The 21,802-nt window shown below is 41.5% G+C and overlaps 1 protein-coding gene across 5 annotated transcripts in view; it reads right to left on the bottom strand.

The window, feature by feature from the left end:
* The window catches only part of Zfand3 (zinc finger, AN1-type domain 3), a 205,785-nt gene that overhangs the window by 134,623 nt on the left and 49,360 nt on the right, over positions 1-21,802 (bottom strand). For 2 of the 5 annotated variants that reach the window (NM_001356265.1, NM_148926.3), the window contains exon 2: positions 15,351-15,391. The exons of 2 other annotated variants lie outside the window; for them this stretch is intronic. In NM_001356265.1, coding sequence (NP_001343194.1) covers positions 15,351-15,391 — 41 coding nt within the window. Of the gene's footprint in view, positions 1-15,350; positions 15,392-15,650; positions 15,828-21,802 lie in introns of those variants that run through there. One more of the 5 variants, XM_006524028.2, reaches the window with a different exon arrangement.

Raw genomic sequence — 21,802 nt, 5'->3', positions numbered from 1 at the left:
GTCTCTTCTAACTCACAGAACTGACTGAATCAAAGTTAGCTCTCCTCATTCTGTTCTGTGTATTCAAACTGACCAAAACAGGCCTCCAGTTGTCATAGTTACTCTGCCAGTCGGTCGGCAAAGTGAAGCAGCTTCCAATTAAGTAGATGGAAATGTGAGAAAAAGCTCACCCGGGATAGCTACCCAGCCAGTTTCCTGAATCAATACACCTTACTTCACCCAATATGTGAGCAAACCTCGTGTTTTACAAGGACAACCATCTATTTTTACCTTGACTAAAAGAGCTTCATTTCTAATGAACCTTACTGACTCCATGGTTGTACTAGGGGGGCTGCAGTGGTTACCCGTCCAAAAGACTTGCAGGTAACATCTGCTCTTACCCACCTAACAAATTTTTTTAAAGCACACAATACTTGCGGGCTGAAACTTTTTCGGGAAAAAAAAAGTACTAGGGTAGAGGAAGTAGTCAAAGGGAGAACTATTTGCTGGAAAAAAAAAAAAAGGTCAAAGCTGTTATTTCTCCATCAAGTCCAATTCTGAACCCAGCAGAAGTTGATTATTTTCTTATAGATAAGAGGTTATCAACTCTCAGGTCACTCAAACTGTCTCCCAGACACAAAGAAAAAGTCTCACCTCCAACAATATCCTGGCCACTATATGCACATCTAAGCATACAGTAAACGTTTTCCAAGAGGTGAAAAAGAACATTTCAGACATAAAATGAGTGAAGAGTGGAAGCACCACTGGCAAACAGCACAGTTTGCTCCACCCAGCACAGAGTTCCAGAGGACTGCAGCCTTTCAGGGGCCACAGCTACAGGCAGCTAGCTAACAATTAAGATGAAATGAAATACAAAATCCAGTTCTTCAGGCACACTAGTCACGTTTGAATGAGTGTATATATGCCTCATAGCTACCTATGCTGGTTAGCTCGGCCTACTTAACACAACTAAAGTCCCTTGGGGGGGAAAAAAAACTTCAATTTAGGAATCCCCTTTATCAGACTGGCCTAAGGCCCTGTGTGTGGTTATCATTGTGACTATTGGCTGTTGTGGGAACAGGCAGGGCAAGTGGTCCTGGTAGTTATAAGGCAGGCAGGGTTGTAAGCTGAGCACAAGGCCAGAAACCAGCCAGTAAGCAGAATGGTTCCTGCCTTTGCTTCACTCCCCAGCATCGGGATGTGTAACACAAAGAAACCTTCCCCTCATCACTTCTTGTCACTGTTGTATCACAGCAACAGAAAGTGAGCCAGGAGGCTGCCAATTGACTAGCACAGATACAAACTGTTGTCACAGGTAATTCTGGAAGGGCTACTCAGCAGTGAGGTTTAGAATAACACATCCTGCCGGGAATCCAGAGTTTTATGAGGCACCAGTGCAAAGAAGTTTCAAACACCACTGACCTACAAGGTGTGCCTGTTACTTTCATCTTGTGGAATATTCATTACTTTAGGGTTATTTAAAATGTAGCATTTAAAGTTATTCTGTTCATGTTAGAACATTTACAGACTGACAGAGAAGAAAAATAGAGTTTTGCTAAAACAGATTATCAGGACTAAATAAAAGCACTTAAACTATAAAGCACATGGGGAACAAATGACCTATGACTATGTAAGCCCAGGGCAGGAAAATGCCAACGACACTGAGTGACGACAACATTTCCAACAAAATCAACTATTCCTTTATTAATGGATTCAACTTTGGCTAAACTACATGAATTATCAAGTCCATTTTCAGTTAAGTGGGAACTTCCCTGAAGTCACATTTTACTCACGTCTTGGCCCTTGTCTGTGTCTGCTACTAGCAAAGCTACTTGACTCCCAGGTCAGTCAACAGCGGAAGCATCACACTCACATGTATCTTTCACTACGTACTTTCCATCAACAGGCAACATGTGCCCTGATGTCACATGGTGCAAAGAAGTATTTATATTCTAGTCCAAACATTGTTCATTGTTATGTGTTAGTAACACAACCTCACTCAGAACTGCTGTTCCAACTACTCTTGAGAGCTATTCCTGGACATTTCATACTATGTTCTAACTCCTACACATTCTCAAGATAAATATTCTCAGTTTCACAGACCTGCAAGGGTCCCAACATGTTCAACAGCCAAGTCTGCTATTCTAACATCATACTTAATGTGCATCAGACATTGGGCAATGTGTTTCATTAACAGAAAAATCATCAATTACTTCTGAGGGTTTGCAGAGGCAAATGATGATGTTGAGTGGCCAATAAACTAGAAAGACTAGTTTGTCAAGTTTCTGTACTATAACCCAGTTTTATGTGACCCTTTGTGTGCAGCTGGACAGAAGCTTCAGTCAGACACTGTACCTAATGAGACATACAGCAGGGTCCCATCAGACTGCTAACAGGTATGGGGGTGGCAATGAGAGCTATGTCACAGAAAGTAGGAGCTAAACCCAGAAGTACATACGCACTAGTTTGTAGTTCAAGAGAAATACAGCTATTCTCATAATAGTTTTAGAACGTTCTAGCATTTCTTGACCACTTCTTGACAATTATGAGAGACACCTGAGGCCTCTTACCATACTTTCTTCTAGGAGAACATCTTCTTCCATTTTTCCTTAAGTTGTGTGTTTCTTCTCTCATTGTTCTTCAGGTAGAAGTAACAAGGCCCTCCTCACAGAAGGCCAGATACCTTGCGTTGTCGGGGGCAGCTGTACTCTCCTGTGTGCGAGTTGTACTGAATGCATCTGCCTGTGAGCTGAAATGCCGTTGCAGAATACAAATGAATCTGTATACAGAACCACAAACAGCAGGTAGATTCTAGTAATCCAGCTGTGGTTGACAGCTGGACTTCTACAAAATGTTCAGTGTGCTGAGGCTGGGTATTAGGTGTGGAGAAATTAAGCACTGTCATTAGAGACACCGTAACTTTTAGTTTAAGAACACCAAGTACTCGCTGGCTATTATCTAGGGATAGCTTACAAACAACTAATTCTTAACATAGATTGAATCACATTATTCTCCAAGCAAACAAAGCTTAGAGAGAATGAGCAGTTTGTCTGAGAACTTATTCATATCTGGTTTTGAACCTGGGTTTGCCAGATTCCTGAGAATTGTTGAGTTTGAGGCAGGCTGAGTCACAGAGCAAAACCTGTCTCAGGTTGCTAAGTATCTCCCAGGAAGACATCAGTAGAGCTCTGCTCTGCTTCTCTTCAGCCACAGTCTTCCTGCTTCCACCTACACTGAGCCAAAGATGACCTAACCCACCTAGCTCATTTAAATTTCCCTCCATCTCTCTTACTTGTGCACTAGGAACACTGCTCACCAAATGCCACAGAGGTTATCGGCAAGGTACCTTATGAGTGAGTCAGACATCCTCCTAGTCAAGTAGCAAAGAAGGAAGAGTCATCGGACTCAAGGACTGGATGGATCTGCTGGCAACAGCCACGGGTCAGGCAGGACTGAAAGGCCAGAACTCTACTGTGTGTCCTGCTCTCCTCTAAGAAGACAATGGTGGCCTATACAGTCTGAGGAAAGACTTGGACCCAGGGGGCTTGCTTTTCAGGAGAGGTTGGGGATGGGTAAACAATAGAATAGGAAAAGGAAGATTTTACTATATAAAACACTGGCCCCAAACCAAAAATATTTGACACTTCTTTCAGAAAATCAGGTTTAGGATTATGAACTGAGCACAGGGAAGCAAAGTTCCAGAGCTACCTTCTGTGCCCTGCAGTACTGACTTGTCTTGCTGCATATGGGTCAAAGTATAGCCAAAGCAAAATCTCATAGGTCTGACACCAAGATAGGACAAGGCTGCTCAACTTTACACTAAAAGGGGAAAAAAAAAATCTGAAAATCAAGAATAGGAAATGTCAGAAGCAGGAGTTCTGCCCCATGCAGAGCTTTTAGAACTGGAGACCCTAGAAAGCCACCAGGTCCTTCAGGTGTAAAGTTAGACTGGAGCTGGAGGAAGGCTCACGGGGCAGGTGACTATCAGCAAAGCCCTCTAAGTGCCTACACCTAGAGTGAATCAACCAGAGACTGTGGCCGACTTGTCTGTAATCTGGGTAACAGAAAGGCGTGCACAGCACTGTAGCTACGAGGGTCTGCGTGTAGATGAGCAGAGCCTGCACATCACAAGATACAGAGCGGGAAACAAGCCACTGTGCAAAGGAAGGAAGCTGCCAAGCCCAGAGAACCATCACTGGCCACATCCCTGACTCCATCTGCCACAAGGGCAGAAGGTACATGTGGACGTGTGCCTTCAGCAGTCACACTCAACTTCTGTCGTTTCAAGACCTAACATTCTGATGTTTCAAGGCTCCCCACAAACAATCAATGATTTTGCTGAACTGCACAGATGTAGAGCAGCTGTGTACACCTGAGTCACTAAGCTGACCAGTGACCATCAAAAACAGTTTAGAGAGCATTTATGGCCTTTATTTAACACAGATCTCAATTAACTCTAAGAATCCTTTGGAAGTAAGACACATCTCCAGCAAATTTCCAAGGCAGTGAGCAGCCGCTCTCCCCTCCCAGTCATCAAGGTTCCATGAGTGAAGACGACAGATTGCCTCTCCCCACGCTGCTTAATGAAAGGCAAGAAACACAGCAGACATTTTGGAAAATTAACTTTGACAAACTTGAGATTTTCTTATGATACTCATTCTAAAGCTTGGAGCTCAAGTTTAAGTGTTCTCAAGAAGAAAATCACTTAAGTTCAAATTGGAGGGTTAGTCTCAATTTAATTCTGGATCTGGAAGATTAAAGTTGTCCAAATTTAGTGAAAAAACAAAAATCTTTCAAAATATGAATACAAGAAGGACACAGCAGTAGAAAGTGTTTAGGAATGTTTTTAATATATGAAGCAAAGAAACAAATGTTAGTTCTCTGATTTAATACAGCCCATGAGTATTCACATTTACTAAGTGTATTTTATAATTATATATTTGACATTCTATGAAACCATGCTTCTATCCATAATATCCATCCAAACTGTTCAAGCTGATTCAGTAACACACAGAGAAAACTCCAGCCAACAGAAACTATATGAAGTGCTAATTTTTTTAACAGCATACATAACAGAACAAGATTCTTGAACTTGGGAGCATCTATACATTTCCCATGCTAACATCCACACTTAATGAACCGGTACTGAATGCATTTCCGGGAAGTCAGCACTCTGTGAGCATCACAGAACACAAGGAGGGCTGTGCTGCACTGGGCACTGGGTATCATGTTGGCTAAAACTGTTGCACAAAAAGAAAAGGCCCATGAACAGAATTCAGACTAAACTAGTGTCAGCAGACCATACATGTCATGATTCGGTTCTAGCTACCAGTTCATTACCACATCCTTCACATGAGCAAGGAGAACTGAAACACCCCCACAGACCTGTGCAGAGCACGAGGCCGAGTGTGAGGGTGTGGGCGGGAGCTCTGTCATCACCCAACCATCTTCGGGAGCAACTGCTCATTTCCCTGGCATTTTCCAGCCTCATCCTTTTTAAAAAAAAAAAAAAAATTGTTTTCATACCTGTCACTCTTAATAGCACCACCCTAAAGAGCTCATGACCAGAGTACAAATGCCTCCATGAAATTCATGAAACCCTCAAAAGTGAATATAAAACTACCAAGTTTCCTGAGAAAACTCAGGCTTTCATCAATTTTCAGAAGTTTGCCTACCTCCTACCCCAGAATACACCCTGTTTTCAAAGTTTACAATAAAAATAGTATTTATTAAATTTGACAACCATTCATTCTAATCTATTTCATTTGGTATATATAATCTTCCAAGTCTGAAAAAAAATGAAACAATTTTGTCAAGTCTGTGGCTGTTACCTAGCAAACGGTCACAACTCTGTGGCTTCATCCATCTCCCTTTCTTCTCTAAAACACCGGAACACATCTTTACACGTTCCATATTTCCATCTTAAACCAACGGTCATCAAACTCTGGTCCCCTAACTACCGCATCACCTGGGAATTTGTCAGCGAGCAAATGAGTCTGACCACCCCAGCAGGAACAAAACTGGAAGCTCTGGGGAGCAGAGGCCCAGCAATGTGAATGTGTCACTTAGTGTATATGGCTACTTTGCCTGCATGTATGTCTCTGTATCACATGCACACCTGATATCCACGGAAGCCAGAAGAGTGTCAGATTCCCTGGGACCAGAGTTACAGGTGGTTGGTTGTAAGCTGGGAATGAAAGTCCAGTCCTCTGGAAGAGCAGCCAGTGCTTGTAACAACAGAGATATTTTTCTAGCCCTCCAGCAGTATGTTGTAACAAACTTTTCAAGTACATTCAAGTTCTGGGTACTTCTAGCATGTGCACAAGCTTCAATTCGGTCTCAAAGATTTAATGAACACCAGCTATGCACAAGAATCTCAGTTGTTTAACGTGACAACATTTGAAACTGAGTTCAGATCTCTTAATAGCCCCCAGAAACTACATGCAGCCTTCATAACTGAGACCAAAGCTAAATTCATTCATACCCCTTATGCCCAAACCCTGCTCCCCATCACACACTACTAATCTTCTTTGTCTTTCCAGCAGCTAACAGCCATAGTTACACTTCCTTCTTTCTCTCTGCATCTGAATTCCAACAAAAACCCAAGGAATCTTATTCCAGGGTAATTTAGATCACCCTTGTTCCCAAGGCCTATTTATTTCACTGTGATTTAGAATTTTATACTGTCTATTACATTATCTAAATCTAACTGATAACTTGCCCAGAGACAAATGAGAGAGCCATGAAAGGGCTCAGGCTGTCTTCTCACCCAGTACAGTAATCCGTACTGTCCCCTTGGAGTTATCAAAGCAACAGCCTCACTCAACTCTCCACTGAAGATCCAAATGGCTTAAAAGAGCTAGTGGGACAAATAAAATTACTATTTTGGCACTTGCAGCCAAAATAACTATTCCACTGATATACCCAGAATGCTTTTCTCATTATCCAACACACTGAGCCACCTATGCACTCTGGTACAGTGTCTTAAAAGACCAAATGTATTAATCTCTGCCTGGTTCCGTGGAAACAAATGGCATATATATCATTAGCATAGTAGCTAGTGCAAACTCACGAGACAGAATAAAGTCCTTAAAATGAAAACAATCTTATTTCACTTGAGATTTTTCTATGACTCCGAACTAAATAGTTTAAGGATGATCTAAATAAGAGGCCCTCCATGTCTAGCTAATATGGACAGAGGAACTGAGTTATCTTCCCAGTGTAATCAACTGTCAGAATATATGAAGCTTTGGGGTTAAAGTGTTCAGCGAAGACTTTGGATGTCTTTATCCATTATCCTCATTTTTTTAAGACAGTATATCTCACTTAACCAGAACTGAGCAATGTAGCTAGGCAAGTATATCTTGGCAGTTAGCCCTTGGGATCTGCCTATCCCAGTATTAGTCATGCATGGTTTCCACTGAGATCTCTGCAGCCTCCATGAAGGTATTTTCAAGACATTACATACCAGACACAAAGGATGATGCCCAATGAGGCAGGAGACTGGTATGGTAGATAAGCTGCAAGGGGATGGGGTGGGGGACCAACAGCAAACTCAGAGTTAAAAGGGCAGAGCCCTAAAGAGTGGAAGCAGATTGAGTTTGCAGACCAGAGCCCTGGAGATGATAGACTACATGAGACCAGCATGGGCTCACTTTTGCTCTTAGCCAAGCACTGACAGGGCACCTGTGGAGAGCCGTGCAGCGAGCAATTGCGTGTGTGCCGTGAGCAATCGCCATTATAAGATGGCGCTGGCTTCCACTGCGCCTAACTAGTAAATAAGCCTTATGCTTAAGTGCAAGAGTGAACTCACGCCTAGTCACTGCCCATCTCGTGGCACAGTAATGGGGTGATGGGCGAGCAACGAATCAGGAGCTGTCACGCCACATCAGGTGCTGAAACGTCACGCTGCGGGCTACATAAGCAGCGCCATTTTCCCGGTTCGGGGTCTTCCCTCCTGATAAGTAAGCAATAAAAGCTTTGCCGCAGAAGATTCCGGTTGTCCTGAGTGTGTTCTTGCCGGCGGGGACAAAAGCTCGGGATAAGTACATGAGACCAGCATGGGCTCACTTTTGCTCTTAGCCAAGCACTGACAGGACACCTGTTAGGAAAGAGCCTGAAACTAAGAAATACTTTGAAAGAATGAGAGAGACCAATGACCAAGTGCTCACAATGGTCCCAGAAGGGGCTAATGGTTCTCACAACAGAGTTGAAACCTTAGAGGCCATAAATAAGATGAGAGTGACTCAAGGGCTGCCTAACAAATCTGAAAATCAACCAGAAAAGCAAAACAAACAAACAAATTCACAATTTTATTACATCCCAGAATAAGACATGGGAAGCTTTATAGGAATACAAAAGTATCTTACACCAAACAAACCAAAACACAGTATTGATATCAAATAAAAAGTTCAGGGTCTAAGGAGAAAATTCAGCCAGTAAAGCCATAACAAATTTCAGCCATGGACAGGAAAGGCAGCCAGGAAGCCCTAAGCCTGGCCGGGGAGCCAATGGCAACTGACCCCTTCAGGGAGAGGGAAGGTCAGCTACTTTAAGGGTTGTCTGTCACTGGGAGGCTGCCCAGCACTCAGTGAAGACCACACATTTATGATACATGGGCAGTGCAAACTGAACTAATGTGTTAAGGAAAATGGCCAAAACCCACTATAAAAAATTCTCAACCAATTTAAAACAATTTCTGCTTATCTTACTTTATAGCTACATGAGTGGGATTTCCTTTCATTTTTAACATGTTCATTATTAATATATAAAAGTGTCACCAATCAATATTACATTTTTCACTAAATATAAGGCTCAAGTAAATTCTAACAATATTCTGAGTCCTATCAACAATAAGAATAATGTTGTCCCTTCTATTACTATTTACACATCTTTTAATCCCTTCCCTTTACCAACTGCTCTTCGACTTGTAAGACTTTTGGGCAGAGGTGATAAAAGAGGACAGCCTGGTATTCAGGCTGATGCTGCAAGTAAGCACACTGTAAATACAAAGCCCAAACAACACATCTGAAGTACTAACATAAAGAGGCACATAACTCATTGGTAACACACACTAGACACGTGCAAAGTTACAGATGCTATGCAAAGACAAGCAAAGCTTGCCCATGGCCAATCTTGCAGCGACATTTTCTTAATTGAGGTTCCCTCTTCCAAAATGACTCTAGCTTGTGTCAAACTGACAGGAAACTGGCCAGCATAGAGGCTCACTATGTAACCTTTGTTGTCCTGGGACTCACTAGGCCAGGCTGATCCTGAACTCAAAGAAATCTCCATCTTCTGTGTATGCTTCTCTGTCTCCCTGCCTCCTCCTGGTCTCCTCCCTGCCTCTGCCCACCCCCAGCCCTCTCTCCCCATGGCCCCAGAGAAATTTCTAACCTGATAGAATCTAAAGATTTCTAGTATCTTAAGATTACTAACACAACATACTCACACAGGAGAAATTATATTTATATATATATATATATATATATATACACACACATACATACATATATATGTGTGTGTATGTATATATATGTGTGTGTATGTATGTATACATATATATAATTTATATATATTTATATTTATAACTAAAAATAAAGTGGCTCTAACCCACAACAGAAGCTGAAATGGTCATTTTCCAGCATGGCCGCCTCAGCTCATTTTCCACCCCTTTCACTCAGCACACACCTGGGATGAGCACCAGTCGCTGCTTTACACTCAGGCTGTGACTGGCCACTGTCTGCACAGAAGGTGGATGGGGTCATCCTCCAGACTCCCTCAAACAGAAGCGGTGCTGGGCACTCTGCATAAGCAGATGGGCTGAGCAGGCAAGAACAACACGAGTTCAGTGCAGTGTAACCTGGGACCAGGGTTCATGGATCCCTGATCACGTATGAGTCATGGAAACTAACAGTTGCTGCATCCTAGGCCAGGATCAAAGGCACACCACTGTCACTTCACATAAAGCTGGCAAGGCAGCAACTTCTACAGGTGTCAAATATTTTCAAACAAAATCAGCTCCCCTGGTCTATTAAACAATTTAGCAATAGCATAATACAATGTTAATCAAAAGGGAGCAGATTTAAGACGCCCTATACATTCAATCAGAAAACCACTGTGATCATTTGTCTACACTAGTGTTAATGCTCAGAAATGAGTATGCAGCACTTACTATCCTGCTACCGTGATTCTTCAAAACAGAGCAGGATGTGCAAGACTTTCAGAGAACTAAGCTAGAAATATGGGGTTTAAGTCTAACTAACTGCAGCTCATTTTTCTAGAACCTCTTTTTAATATAATCCTATGGACTTTTTAACTGAGCCATACCAGAGATGTACTTATCTTACTCTCTCCCTGTATGGGTTTAAAAATATTTTAAATGCTGAATAAATTCATCACTGACTCTCTACTCATCTAATTTTCCTCTTGACATTATTTCAAAGCAACTAATACAATCCAATTTTTTAAAATAATTGCAATGCAAATTTTTTTATAAGTGCAACATTACCATTTAACTGGACCAATACTGATTTCTAGAGTTTATTTGATAATATCATCAAAAAATAATTCTACTGTTTTTAAGAGTATATGCTCTATGGTCTTTCTTGAGGGTGGACTGGTAAATTGTTAGCTTATGATAGTCTATCCAAAGACATCTGAACTTTTAAATATTTGGTGAAATTTAAAACTAAACTTCTACTCTTTAGTCATTGATGCCTAATATTTGCCATTGTCAGCTAAAGATAAAATAGCATCCACCAAATTATAGGACTTTAAATTAATCATCATAGTTTGAAGTATCTCTAGAGGCAGTATCTCTATCTGAGAACATCGTGCTAAAAAGAATAAAATCTAAATAGCTTCACAGACCCTCACCCTCCTAAACAGCAACAGGTACAACTCAAAAACTGCAGCAGTCGTTGGTTAAATGCCCAGGGATTTAGAGAATTCTACCAATTCTTCGTGATCATGTCTCAAATGATCACAAAGACAACAAAAGGGCAGATCTGTAAGGGCGAAGCTTTAAAGTGATGCAGTGCACGAGGAAAGTTACAGAACCACTGTGGAGTAAGTCCCAGGCCTCCTTCCCCACAAAGTACTCATCTGTCCACAGATCTTTGTGAATCAGAGCTAAAACCAAACCTTATTATTCCCAAATGACTGTCAGTCCCACTCAGAGTGCCATGCTTTATTTAAAACATCTTCTTTCTCAGTAGCCACGTTGTCCTAATTGGCAAGGCAAAGCCAGGTCTCTAAAGCACACAGCTCGTTACATTCAGTCTGGATTACAAAAGCACACGATGAAACAAACTGCATTGGAATGTACAAATTAACAGGAGTATGGGACAGGGTAGTCAAATTACACTGTAATGTGGAACGAACTCCACAGGGAAGCTGGGGAAGAAATCACTAGTGTCCTTATAAACCATACAAGATTTCCAAATGAGCAAATATACAGGCAGAGGACAGGCTTCTCCATAATTCAACCAAGCTGCTAGCTATGGATATGAGGAAGTCAGTTTCTTTAACAATTATGCACATATGTATGAGAACAGGAATACCAACAAGGCAGTTTAACAATCAAAACCTACAGTTACACTGTCTAAATATGAAATTCATCCTCGCCTTCCCACTGACAATGCACCAACAAGCCCACAATTAAAGCACAGTTCCAAACTTTTTATAATCTTTTAAAAAGCTAAACACAGGAGACTAAATTAGAAATAAAGCTTTGTTATGCAGTACAGAGAGGAAGGTTAATGAGCTAAAAGGTATATGAAAAGGAACAAGAAAGATGTTAAGAAATGAAAATCTCACTACCAAAATAGAAAATGCTTTATATAAAAAACTCCCCCCACCGCTTCATTCCCCCACCCACCCCACCCCCACACACATGCTTCCCAAATCAGCTAACCTGTGACCCTTCCAACATGCCTCTCTGATTTTCCCTGGAAATCTAGAGACAAATGACAACTGACCTCAAAGAAAAGAGCCTGGAAACAGCAGAAGGTACACACTAATATACTGACACCGTGTGCTCTGCTTCTCAGTTCTCTGTCTGTTTCACTGGGGCTTTTCTGACGGATGCTCTAAGCTCCTCATCATGCCACAGCCACCATGGAGATGAGGAGGACTGGAGCTCAGCCTCACACCAACTCCTAGCCTTCATTCTGTCATTTATTTACTCTTGGGGCTGACAACCCACGTGAGCTGCAGTTTCCTTATCTGTAAAATGCTATACAATTAACATTCTAAGGGTCATAAAAGAGCTTCAGCAATCTTAGTCATCAAGGCAATTAATTCAGACTTTCAAAACTTCTGAGAGGCACTCACAGAACTGTCCACACCCTTCCTTTATCTTTTTTTCCCAGAAATAGTTAATTCTTGTTTGTGCCCAAATTCATTCGTTCGCACATGCTCGCTCGCTCTCTTTCTCTCTCTCTCTCTCTCTCTCTCTCTCTCTCTCTCTCGTTTTGTTTTGTTTTTTGAGACAGGGTTTCTCTGTGTAGCCCTGGCTGTCCTGGAACTCACTTTGTAGACCAGGCTGGCCTCGAACTCAGAAATCCGCCTGCCTCTGCCTCCCAAGTGCTGGGATTAAAGGTGTGTACGCCACCACTGCTCGGCTCCAAGTTTTCTTCTTTAACACTGTTTGATCATGTATGGTTTATTTTTCTCCAAACAATTCTCTATTTCTACTAAACCTTTGGTCGTAAGGCCTTTTTCTTCCTTGTATCTGATATTCAATGTAAGAGAACACGAACCTTTGATAAGGGTTCAGACTGTAAATAAATAGATCTATTTTAGAATCGTAAGAGACAACAAGCACTCTGGACTTCTGATATGAAAGTTTATAGTAGTAAAAATCAAATTTTACTTATGTATTAAACCTTAAGTTAAGGTTTCTTTTTCACTCATTAGCCACTCTGCCTGGCTTTTAACAAGCATTTAAATTAAGAGTAGCTATGGTCAAAGCAGTCCTCATGTTGTTTTGTACATATCTCACCTTAATAATTTATTTGCTATGATCTCCCATCTTCTTCATAACCAAACAATACACAAATGTATTTTTTAAAGTTAGTGATATTTTACTTTTTAAAGAATGCCACTGCTGCATGCACAAGCAGAATCCAGTCATCCCACATGCTTGCTGTCAGACAGAAGGAGAAGGGGGAGGGAGGAGGGGGAGGGAGGAGGGGGAGGAGCAGCAGCAGCAGCAGTCAAGGATGACTTTGAACTTCCAGTTCTCCTGCCTCCACATCCCAGGTGCTAGTATGCACCACCATGTCCAGTTTATCTGATTTATTGGGGGTTTAACCCAGTGCTTCATGCATACTAAACAAGGCTCTATCAGCTGAGCTACACCCCGGCCCTCTCCTAATAGTTTTTAAAAGGAAACTTACATAAAGAGGATGGACATAGAAGTACAGCAACAAAAAAACTATAATCAAAATAAAACTGTAACACATTCAAACAAACATGAAGTCCACAATTGACTGCTAATAACTTTTTTAAACATTATATTCATCCAGTAACTTGAGATAGTTCTTCATAAGTATTTTATGTGATCCACCTTATTCAAAGGTTATCTGGCCTTCCAAAGGGAAGATCACTACAAACTCTAATAGAGATCACCCTGCAGACATAGCTACAATCTACTGCAAACTGTGACTGCTATATCCATCTCACCTACTCAAGTCCTCACTCATGAGAAACATTTCTTTACATGTGTAATTACAGCTATCAACAGAATACAGTGCTCCACAGATCCTGGCATAATGTGTTTAAAACTGGACAAAGCTCAAATTTAACAATGATGCATTTCTTTAATAAACCTCAAATATTTGACAAATTGCTAACTTTGGATAGATGCAAACTGACAGTTTTCCTACCCCTACATATGTGCATACACAATTTCCACCTACCCTCTAGTTTAGGTGCAAATACCAAGGTTTAAAGCCTGCAGAATGATTGTCTCTTTATCCAAATACCATAAAGAGTCCAAGATAAAATTTAACAACAGAAAATCCCTTTGATTGGACTCCTCTAAGCCCCCTTTCTGACTGTAACAGACACACCCCAATATAAAAAGACTTAGACACGGCCTTCTAAATAAAAAGTTTGCATCCTTAGAATTACCCCATACACAACCCCCAACTCTTGACTTTGCCTCCTCAAATCTAACAACTACCAAAAGCTTCACTGTCGTAGTCAACACTCAAAGGCAAGTCCTAATCACTCTCAGAGCATTTACCAAAATGAACTGAGAATTATGAATTTTTCTATGTCCCTTAGGTATATACGAATATCTCCTCTTACAATTTCCAAGAGTCTTTCTCAATAACCTGAAAACCATGTTTTTTAAGTCTAATTACCAAGTCTATCGCCCAGACTCTGTAAGGAAGCCAGAACCCTAACTCTGTTCATCACTGGCTTATACACAGAGTTGGCATATCAACATATTTTAGTTTTGTTAATTTTTAACTTTGTAATCTACTTTATTTCTACATCTCTATCTACAGAACCTCTGCTTTGTCAGAGGCCCCCCACACTCTTGACCTCTTCCTTTAAAGGTCCAACCAGCACAGTGCAAGCCGTACTTGAGTTCAGTGTTATACATGCTGCCTATTCCAACAGTGCATCGCTAGGATCTCTCTGGAACACTCTATGTAACGTCCAGCTTTGCTTACCTTTGATAAATTAAATTAAAAAGAGAAACTAAACATATGTAATCAGTAAGGTGAACTGAGTTATAGAAGGTCGCTGGCTATAACCTTGTTTTTAAACAGATGGAGGATTTAAGTTCCGGAAGGAGTCAATCGGCATGTGGGATGGTGAAAATCCTGGGCAAGCACCATGTCAACCCTGTGCTTACAAATGATGGCTCTAAAGTCCAGAAAGATGAAGTGACTTACCCCAGATGGTTCATGAGGGATCTGATTAGAAGAGACTAACTCAGCATGACTCGTTTCCTGACTCCAACATGAAAACATTCTTCCTGTGACATTCTCATTGGTAAAGCAACATTTACCATTAATCATTATATCAAGATCAGAGATTAATAAACAGGACCCTACTAAACCAGACATGTTTTTTATAATTCCTCTGTACCCCAAGAGCTTAGCAAATTGGATTTGATGCAAGTACACATGAAACTTCATTTCCCTCAGAGATGAGTTTAGCAATCTTAAGCAAATATATGAAGCGCCCAGTGAAGAGAATCTGCTTTCACGCACAAACATAACAAAGCCCCATGCAAAATCCAAAGGAGAGCTAAATAATTTAATCTTAAAATAACCAAAAAGAAAAAATAAATAAATCGTTGGGGGGGGGGGGACACAGAAAACACCCACACCCTTTTCTGCACTTACCAGCAAAGCATTTGGAACAGAGATTCATAGTCTTGCTGGACCTGGGGCAAAAAAAAAAAAAAGAAAAGAAAAGAAAAGAAAAAAGAAAGAAAAAAGAAAAGAAAGAAAAGAAAGAAAGAAGAGCTAAAAAATTCTGTATCATTCTAATCAAAACAAAAAATTAAATACAAGCAAAGAATTTGCTGGCCAGACAACTGAACTAATAAGCTAAGAACAAGTCTGGCCAGCTGTCTGTCTATCCCACCCCCAACAAAACAAAAGCAAACAAAACTAAAGTAAGCTGCATGGGTTTTCTTTTACCTTTGCATGAGCCAATGTCTTGTTTTATTTGCTGCGGTTTACAACTGGGAACAGTAAGTTCAGGAGTGCTGCCGTGGCCCAGGAGGCACACACAGTCAGTCACTCCGTGAAGAGCAGAAATGCCTGCACAGGGGTCTCTCACTTTCCCCACTGCTAGAGCTTCCATCTCCTCCTCCTTCCTCTCATTCTAGCTGCTCATAGTATGGCCTTGTTATTTAAAATACTTCCTTCAGCTGCCCTCAATCAAATTATTTTTTCATTACTTTCATCTATTAATAACAGCTGTAATTCACTGACCTGGATGGGCATTTAACATACATTCTTACTAATCATTCCAGGCTCCCTAACATGGGCATTACCATATCCCCTATTTCAATTTTTAAAATATTCATATTTTGTATCTTTATAACTAGGAAACCCTCAACGGGGCTATCTAGGAGTAAGAAAATGTTGCCCCATCTCCTCCAAGGCATTCTTAAACTGAGGGGGCCCAGCATACCCTCTCATCCCCATTTGACCTGTGAACAGCTTTCCTAAGATCCACACCTAGACAACTGCAGGTGATTCCTATCTGAGCCATCTGAGCAAACTCTAACGCCTCCTCCCTCACAGTACAGCACCTGGCAGCACACACCCAGCCAGGGGCTACAAGCCCCACTATCAGCCATATATGTGACTCTGCTTCTCAACTTACCGCGTTCCAAGCCAACTTATCCTTAAAACTCCTTCCAAAGACCCCCAAGAATGCTCTCCATTGAGCAAGTTGGCCTATCTGCAGCTTCACTCCTAGATAACTTTCCTCCCAAGATCTAAGCCTTTGGCCAAAGTTGCCCAGACAAATAGGACAAACCAATTTTCTTCAGTCCTTTTTACTAAATTTTATAATTTAGGCCTTGGATCTGAGTGTGGTGATGCATACAATCACCGCACCACTTGGGAAAAGGAGGTTGATATAGGCGAATCACAATTTTGATGACAACCTGCTACATAGCATGAGTTTGTCATATAACAACAATCACAACTTAAAAAGAAGGAAAGGGGGGAGTCTCCCACAGGAAGTATTTGCTAATATCTATGCCAAAGATTATAAAACAGTAAACAAATGATTCTCATCTAACTCCAAAGACTCATCTTTTCAGCATGAAAAATAAGGGCTCCTGTTCTCCACAGACGCTGAAGGATACACACCAATGCCAGCCCAGCACATCGACAGTTCAAAAGAATGATCCTACAACGAGAGATCCGGTCTATGAAGGTCAAGTCTGCTGTCTGATAAAGCACAGCATACTCTGGCCTCTGCCTACACAAGACTAGACTACCAGTCATGCCTGTTAACTGAGACTGAGGCATCCTTCTGTTAACCTTAACTTCTCCCAGAAAAACAGGTCCCTGTCTGGTGTTTGCTATCACCTTCACGTAGGATCCAAAGAGCCCACTGTCCCAGGTCTATGGGAGACATAGGAAGCTTGCAGAGAGCTGGCAACAACACGGCTCCATGCACACCAGTTTTTTGTTTTGTTTTGTTTTGTTTTGTTTTGTTTCACAAAACTGATGAGGAAAAATACTGGGGGGAAAGAGGGAGCCGCCTTGGACAAAATAGCACTATCCCCCTCAGTCTCCTTGATCTCTCGTCAGATGTTTTATTCAATGTGCCAAATCAGAACTCTCACTAACCCCCAGAGTTGGCTGACTCTCTTGGCCACCCTTATTAATAGCCACACTTCTTCCCAGTTGCTCAAATCCAAATCTCAGATGGCGCTTTAACTCCCTCTTCCTGCTGCCTCCTGAATGATACTCAGCAGGACCACTGGCTCCACTTGTAACTGTACTTGTTTCAAAGCTCTGTCCCTCAACCACTCTGGCCACCACTAATTCTTGCTACTGTTAAGTGACTTTGTCATTGCCTCCTGCCTCCTTACAATGACTTTCCAGCCATCCTTTTAAAACAATTAGGTTATGTTAATTTTCTTAATGCCGCCCAACCCTCTGCCATTAGTTTAAAGGTGTTTTGACAGTCTGCTGTCCTTGTGGTCTGGCTCCGCCTACCTCCTTTCTTGCTATTTTCACTTCCACTCACCATACATACTATAACCACACTGGCCTTTCATATGGTCCCAGAATGTGTCTTTCCATGCTGTTCTCTGTGTCACAAGTCACTGTGAAGTGGTCAGTCACTCTGGTCCTATCTAGTTCAGACCTCTCAGTAGTTTTGCAGTAACTACTTCAATTTCACTTCTTTTCTCTCACAACATATCAAAGTAGATCTCAGCACTTGCCCTTTCGCATTTGTTTGTTTGTTTTGAGATGGGGAGCATGAAGCCCATGCTGGCCTCTAACTTGCTATGTAACTGAAAATGACCTTAAAATCCTGATCATCCTTCTAACTTCCCAAATCTTTTAATTACAGCCTTAATGTTGCCTCATCTGGCTTGTTACTCATCCTTTACCACTAGAAGCTAGTTATAAGAGTAGCAATCCTCTTCATCGCTTTGTTCTGTATTTTATTTCATGTGTATGTATGCCACACATGCACCATGGCATGAGTGTGGAGGTCAGAAGACAAATTATTCTTAAACTTGTAAGAGGACAGGGGTTTAAAGCCAACTTAGTTAACATTGATACTGTTTTACTGTTTTGATAAAATTGTTTAATGTTCTTCACTTGTTTTACAAACACAAAATTCTTTATACAAAATTGATGAAGGGGCAAATATGTAAGTAAAACTAAAGACAGCTTATAATTCTGCCTTATATGTCATTCTGCTAACATTGAAATCGCTTGCTTCTTTTGAGGGGGGAGACAGGTATAACTCAGAATTTAGTGCATTTAACACTAAGTCATGGGATAGGCTCATACCATGGGTCCACACTTTCAAATATAACAAATACTTCATTAAAAAGTCCATCAAAATTCCTATTTTCATTCTCCACATATACTTACTCTGTCTGGCTCCCTTCTCTTGCGCTCTGTAATGCTGTCCTAGGCTAGCAACGTTCCACACCCCCAATCCACTGCATTCCCACACTAGATTTATTTGTACTATTAGTGCATGCATTATCTTTCTCCCAGTTATTTTTCTATTATAAATACTGCCACAGAGGATATTTTAGACATAAATCTCTGATAATGAATCTGTGTCCAAATGGTTTTTCTTTAAAATTGTTTCTGAGAATATACTAGATAAAAAAGTGTGAATTTGGTCCATATTGTAAAGTTAACTTTTTGGATAAGGTTTACATAATTCTTTCAATACTGAGTATTCTTATTTTTATTTTTTTTTCCATTTTTTATTAGGTATTTAGCTCATTTACATTTCCAATGCTATACCAAAAGTCCCCCATATCCACCCACCCCCACTCCCCTACCCACCCACTCCCCCTTTTTGGCCCTGGCGTTCCCCTGTACTGGGGCATATAAAGTTTGCGTGTCCAATGGGCCTCTCTTTCCAGTGATGGCCGACTAGGCCATCTTTTTATTCTTATTTTTAAATCTTTGCTTTATGGAAAAATGATTATCTTTTTAATGATATGTTTTCCTCTGGTTAAAAACAAATACAATTTTAATAATATTAACTTGAAATGGATTTTTGAGGAGATTAATTTTTTGGATATTTTTCAACAATGAAAAAAAAAATCTCAAAATGAAGGTAAAGCTGCTCTCTGGTTCTCCCAAGCCCCCGCCCAACTCCAGCCATCACCTCCACCAATACCAGAGTGGGGGAAGTGCTGTGATTCACAGGAATGCAGGCAGGTGAAGAAGTTGATTACTGGTCGTGTAAAGTTTGAAATTAGAGAAGAGGGTGTTGTTTTTATATTCGTGATGTATGTATGGAAGCAGGGTTCCATGCATGTGCATTACGTGTGTTTCCATGAGCATCCAGCACTGTGTGGTATATGTCCATGCGGTGGGTCTATGTACATGTGTGTGCATGCACATGCCAGAGGATGATGATGCCTACCGCCCTCAATCACTTGCCTGTATTTACTGAGGAGGGTTAAACCTGCTCTCTGGTTCTCAGTCACTACTAGCACACTGAACCTGGTGCTTAATGACAGTTACTCTAGCTGCTCCTGCCCCAGGGTTTCTGTAGCTCTGCCTCTGGAGAGCTAGACTTTCAGGCAAGCTGCCCAGCTTCTCTATGGTCTCTGGGGACCTAGACTCCAGTCTACACGCTTGCATGAGCAGCACTTTACCCCCGAAGCCATCTTCCCAGCCCCAAGTGATAGCTTTAAGAGAAGAGCATCCATATAGAAACAAACGGGTGATGGTACACATCTCACACATCTCTAACTCCGGCACTGAGGTTGGAGGGGAGACAGATTCTAGAGGTTCTAGCTAAAGCAATGCGCTCCAAGTTCACTAGGAGACCCTGTCTCAAAAGTTAAGGTGGAGGATTTGGAGAATTGTAGCTCTCATAGAGAACCTGAGTCCAGTTCCCAGCACCCAGTTCTAGGTATCCAACACCCTCTTCTGACCACAGGCATCAAACACATACATGGTACAAATACAGTCAAAACACTCATACATATAAAAATAAATCCTAAATAAATAAATAAAGTAGAGAATGGCAGAAGACATCCAGTCCTGACGTTAGCCTTGATGACCTCAGCCTCTGAACGTCGTGCACAGGTGCAGTCACCCTAATAGACACCATCCAGGAGCTTTGGTCTTGGAGTTTGTAGGTGGACACACAATCTACACTCAATCACACCACTAGGTGCAGTGGAACCAAAGAGCACTGTTTCTAGAGAAGATTCTGTGACACTTGGTGGCCACCTAACAATGAGAGGCTACTTTGAGTAGTCTCTAACAAGACTGGAAAACAAAGTGAAAAAAGGAAGAAAATGAAAGGGTTCACTTTCACAATTTCTGATGATCACCTTCCGCTGAAAAGGTTTCATTTAGAAATAACACACTATTTTTGTAGTTGTTTATTCAAAACAGGATTTCTTATGTAGCCCTGGGTCTCCTGGAACTCCCTCTGTAGACCAGACTAAAAGATCCTCCCGCATCTGCCTCCCAAGTGCTGGGATCAAAGGCGTGGGCCACCACACACAACTTAGAAATACCGAAGTATTTGTTAGCAGGTCTAACTCGAGTGAGAAACCCTTCTCAACAAGATGTGCAGCCCACCAGACCACAAAGAGCCTACAGGACAGGTATGGCAACATTTGGAGCTATGACAGAAATTTAGAGGTTGAGGAAGTTTGGCCATGGCAGAAACTATGATAACAGGGGGATTGTCATGGAGGTGGTGGGCTAGAGGCAGTTAAGGAGAAGGTGGTGATGACACCTACAGCTGTAGTCCTGGTTAAAACAGGACTGGAGGCCAATGTGGAGACCATGGCATGAATAACAAGGTAGAGGACAGGATATGGAAGGCCAGGAGAAAATGTCTATAATGAAGCAGGAAATGGTGCTATTATGGTACTTACTAGTGGATATATGATTTTAGAAACCAAATGAGCAACAGCAACAAAACTATGAAGTAGGGGAGGGACAGTTTGGTTGAAACTGATGGCTCTTGTGGTGGGGACAGTAGGAAAGCACTCTGGTTCTCAGGACAGGACACGGAGAGCTGTCAGCAAAGCAGCAGCTACTTTAAGACACTATCTGTGGAGCCTTACAGAAATGATGACTAGGAGTGCAGCTCCTGCGGCTCCCAAAGGAACCCTCCTGGTTGAGTACTGCCGCACTCTGCAAACACACAGGTAGAGATTACTGCAGGGAAGTGTCCACTTGATGGACACTCTTCACAGTTTCTGTCTGTTGTAGCTTTGTCTTTTACTTTGTCCTTTAGCTACAATGATTATACATCCCTGTAAACTGTGGTGTTGATAGCAGTATTCAAACACTAATGCTTAAAGAAGACTTCAAAGGCCGGGTGGTGGCACACACCTTTAACCTCAGCCCTCGGAAGGCAGAAGCAGGTGGATCTCTGAGTTTAAGGCCAGCCTGATCTATAGAGAGTTCCAGGGTAGCCAGGGCTACAAGGCAAAAACAAAACAAACAAAAAAAGATAATTTATTGTTGGGAAGTTAAAATAACACCTTCTAATTAGTCTGAATTCTAGAAATCTCTAATTTATGTTTTTTATGAAGACCAAAATGCACACACATGTCAATGCTAAGCCCTCCCCAGCAATGTTAGTG

The sequence above is a fragment of the Mus musculus genome, chromosome 17 (genome assembly GCF_000001635.26).
Source record: "Mus musculus strain C57BL/6J chromosome 17, GRCm38.p6 C57BL/6J".
In the NCBI taxonomy this organism is placed as follows: Eukaryota; Metazoa; Chordata; class Mammalia; order Rodentia; family Muridae; genus Mus; species Mus musculus.
The sequence above is the reverse complement of the archived record's forward strand: the minus strand, read 5'-3'. Positions and strand labels throughout refer to the sequence as shown.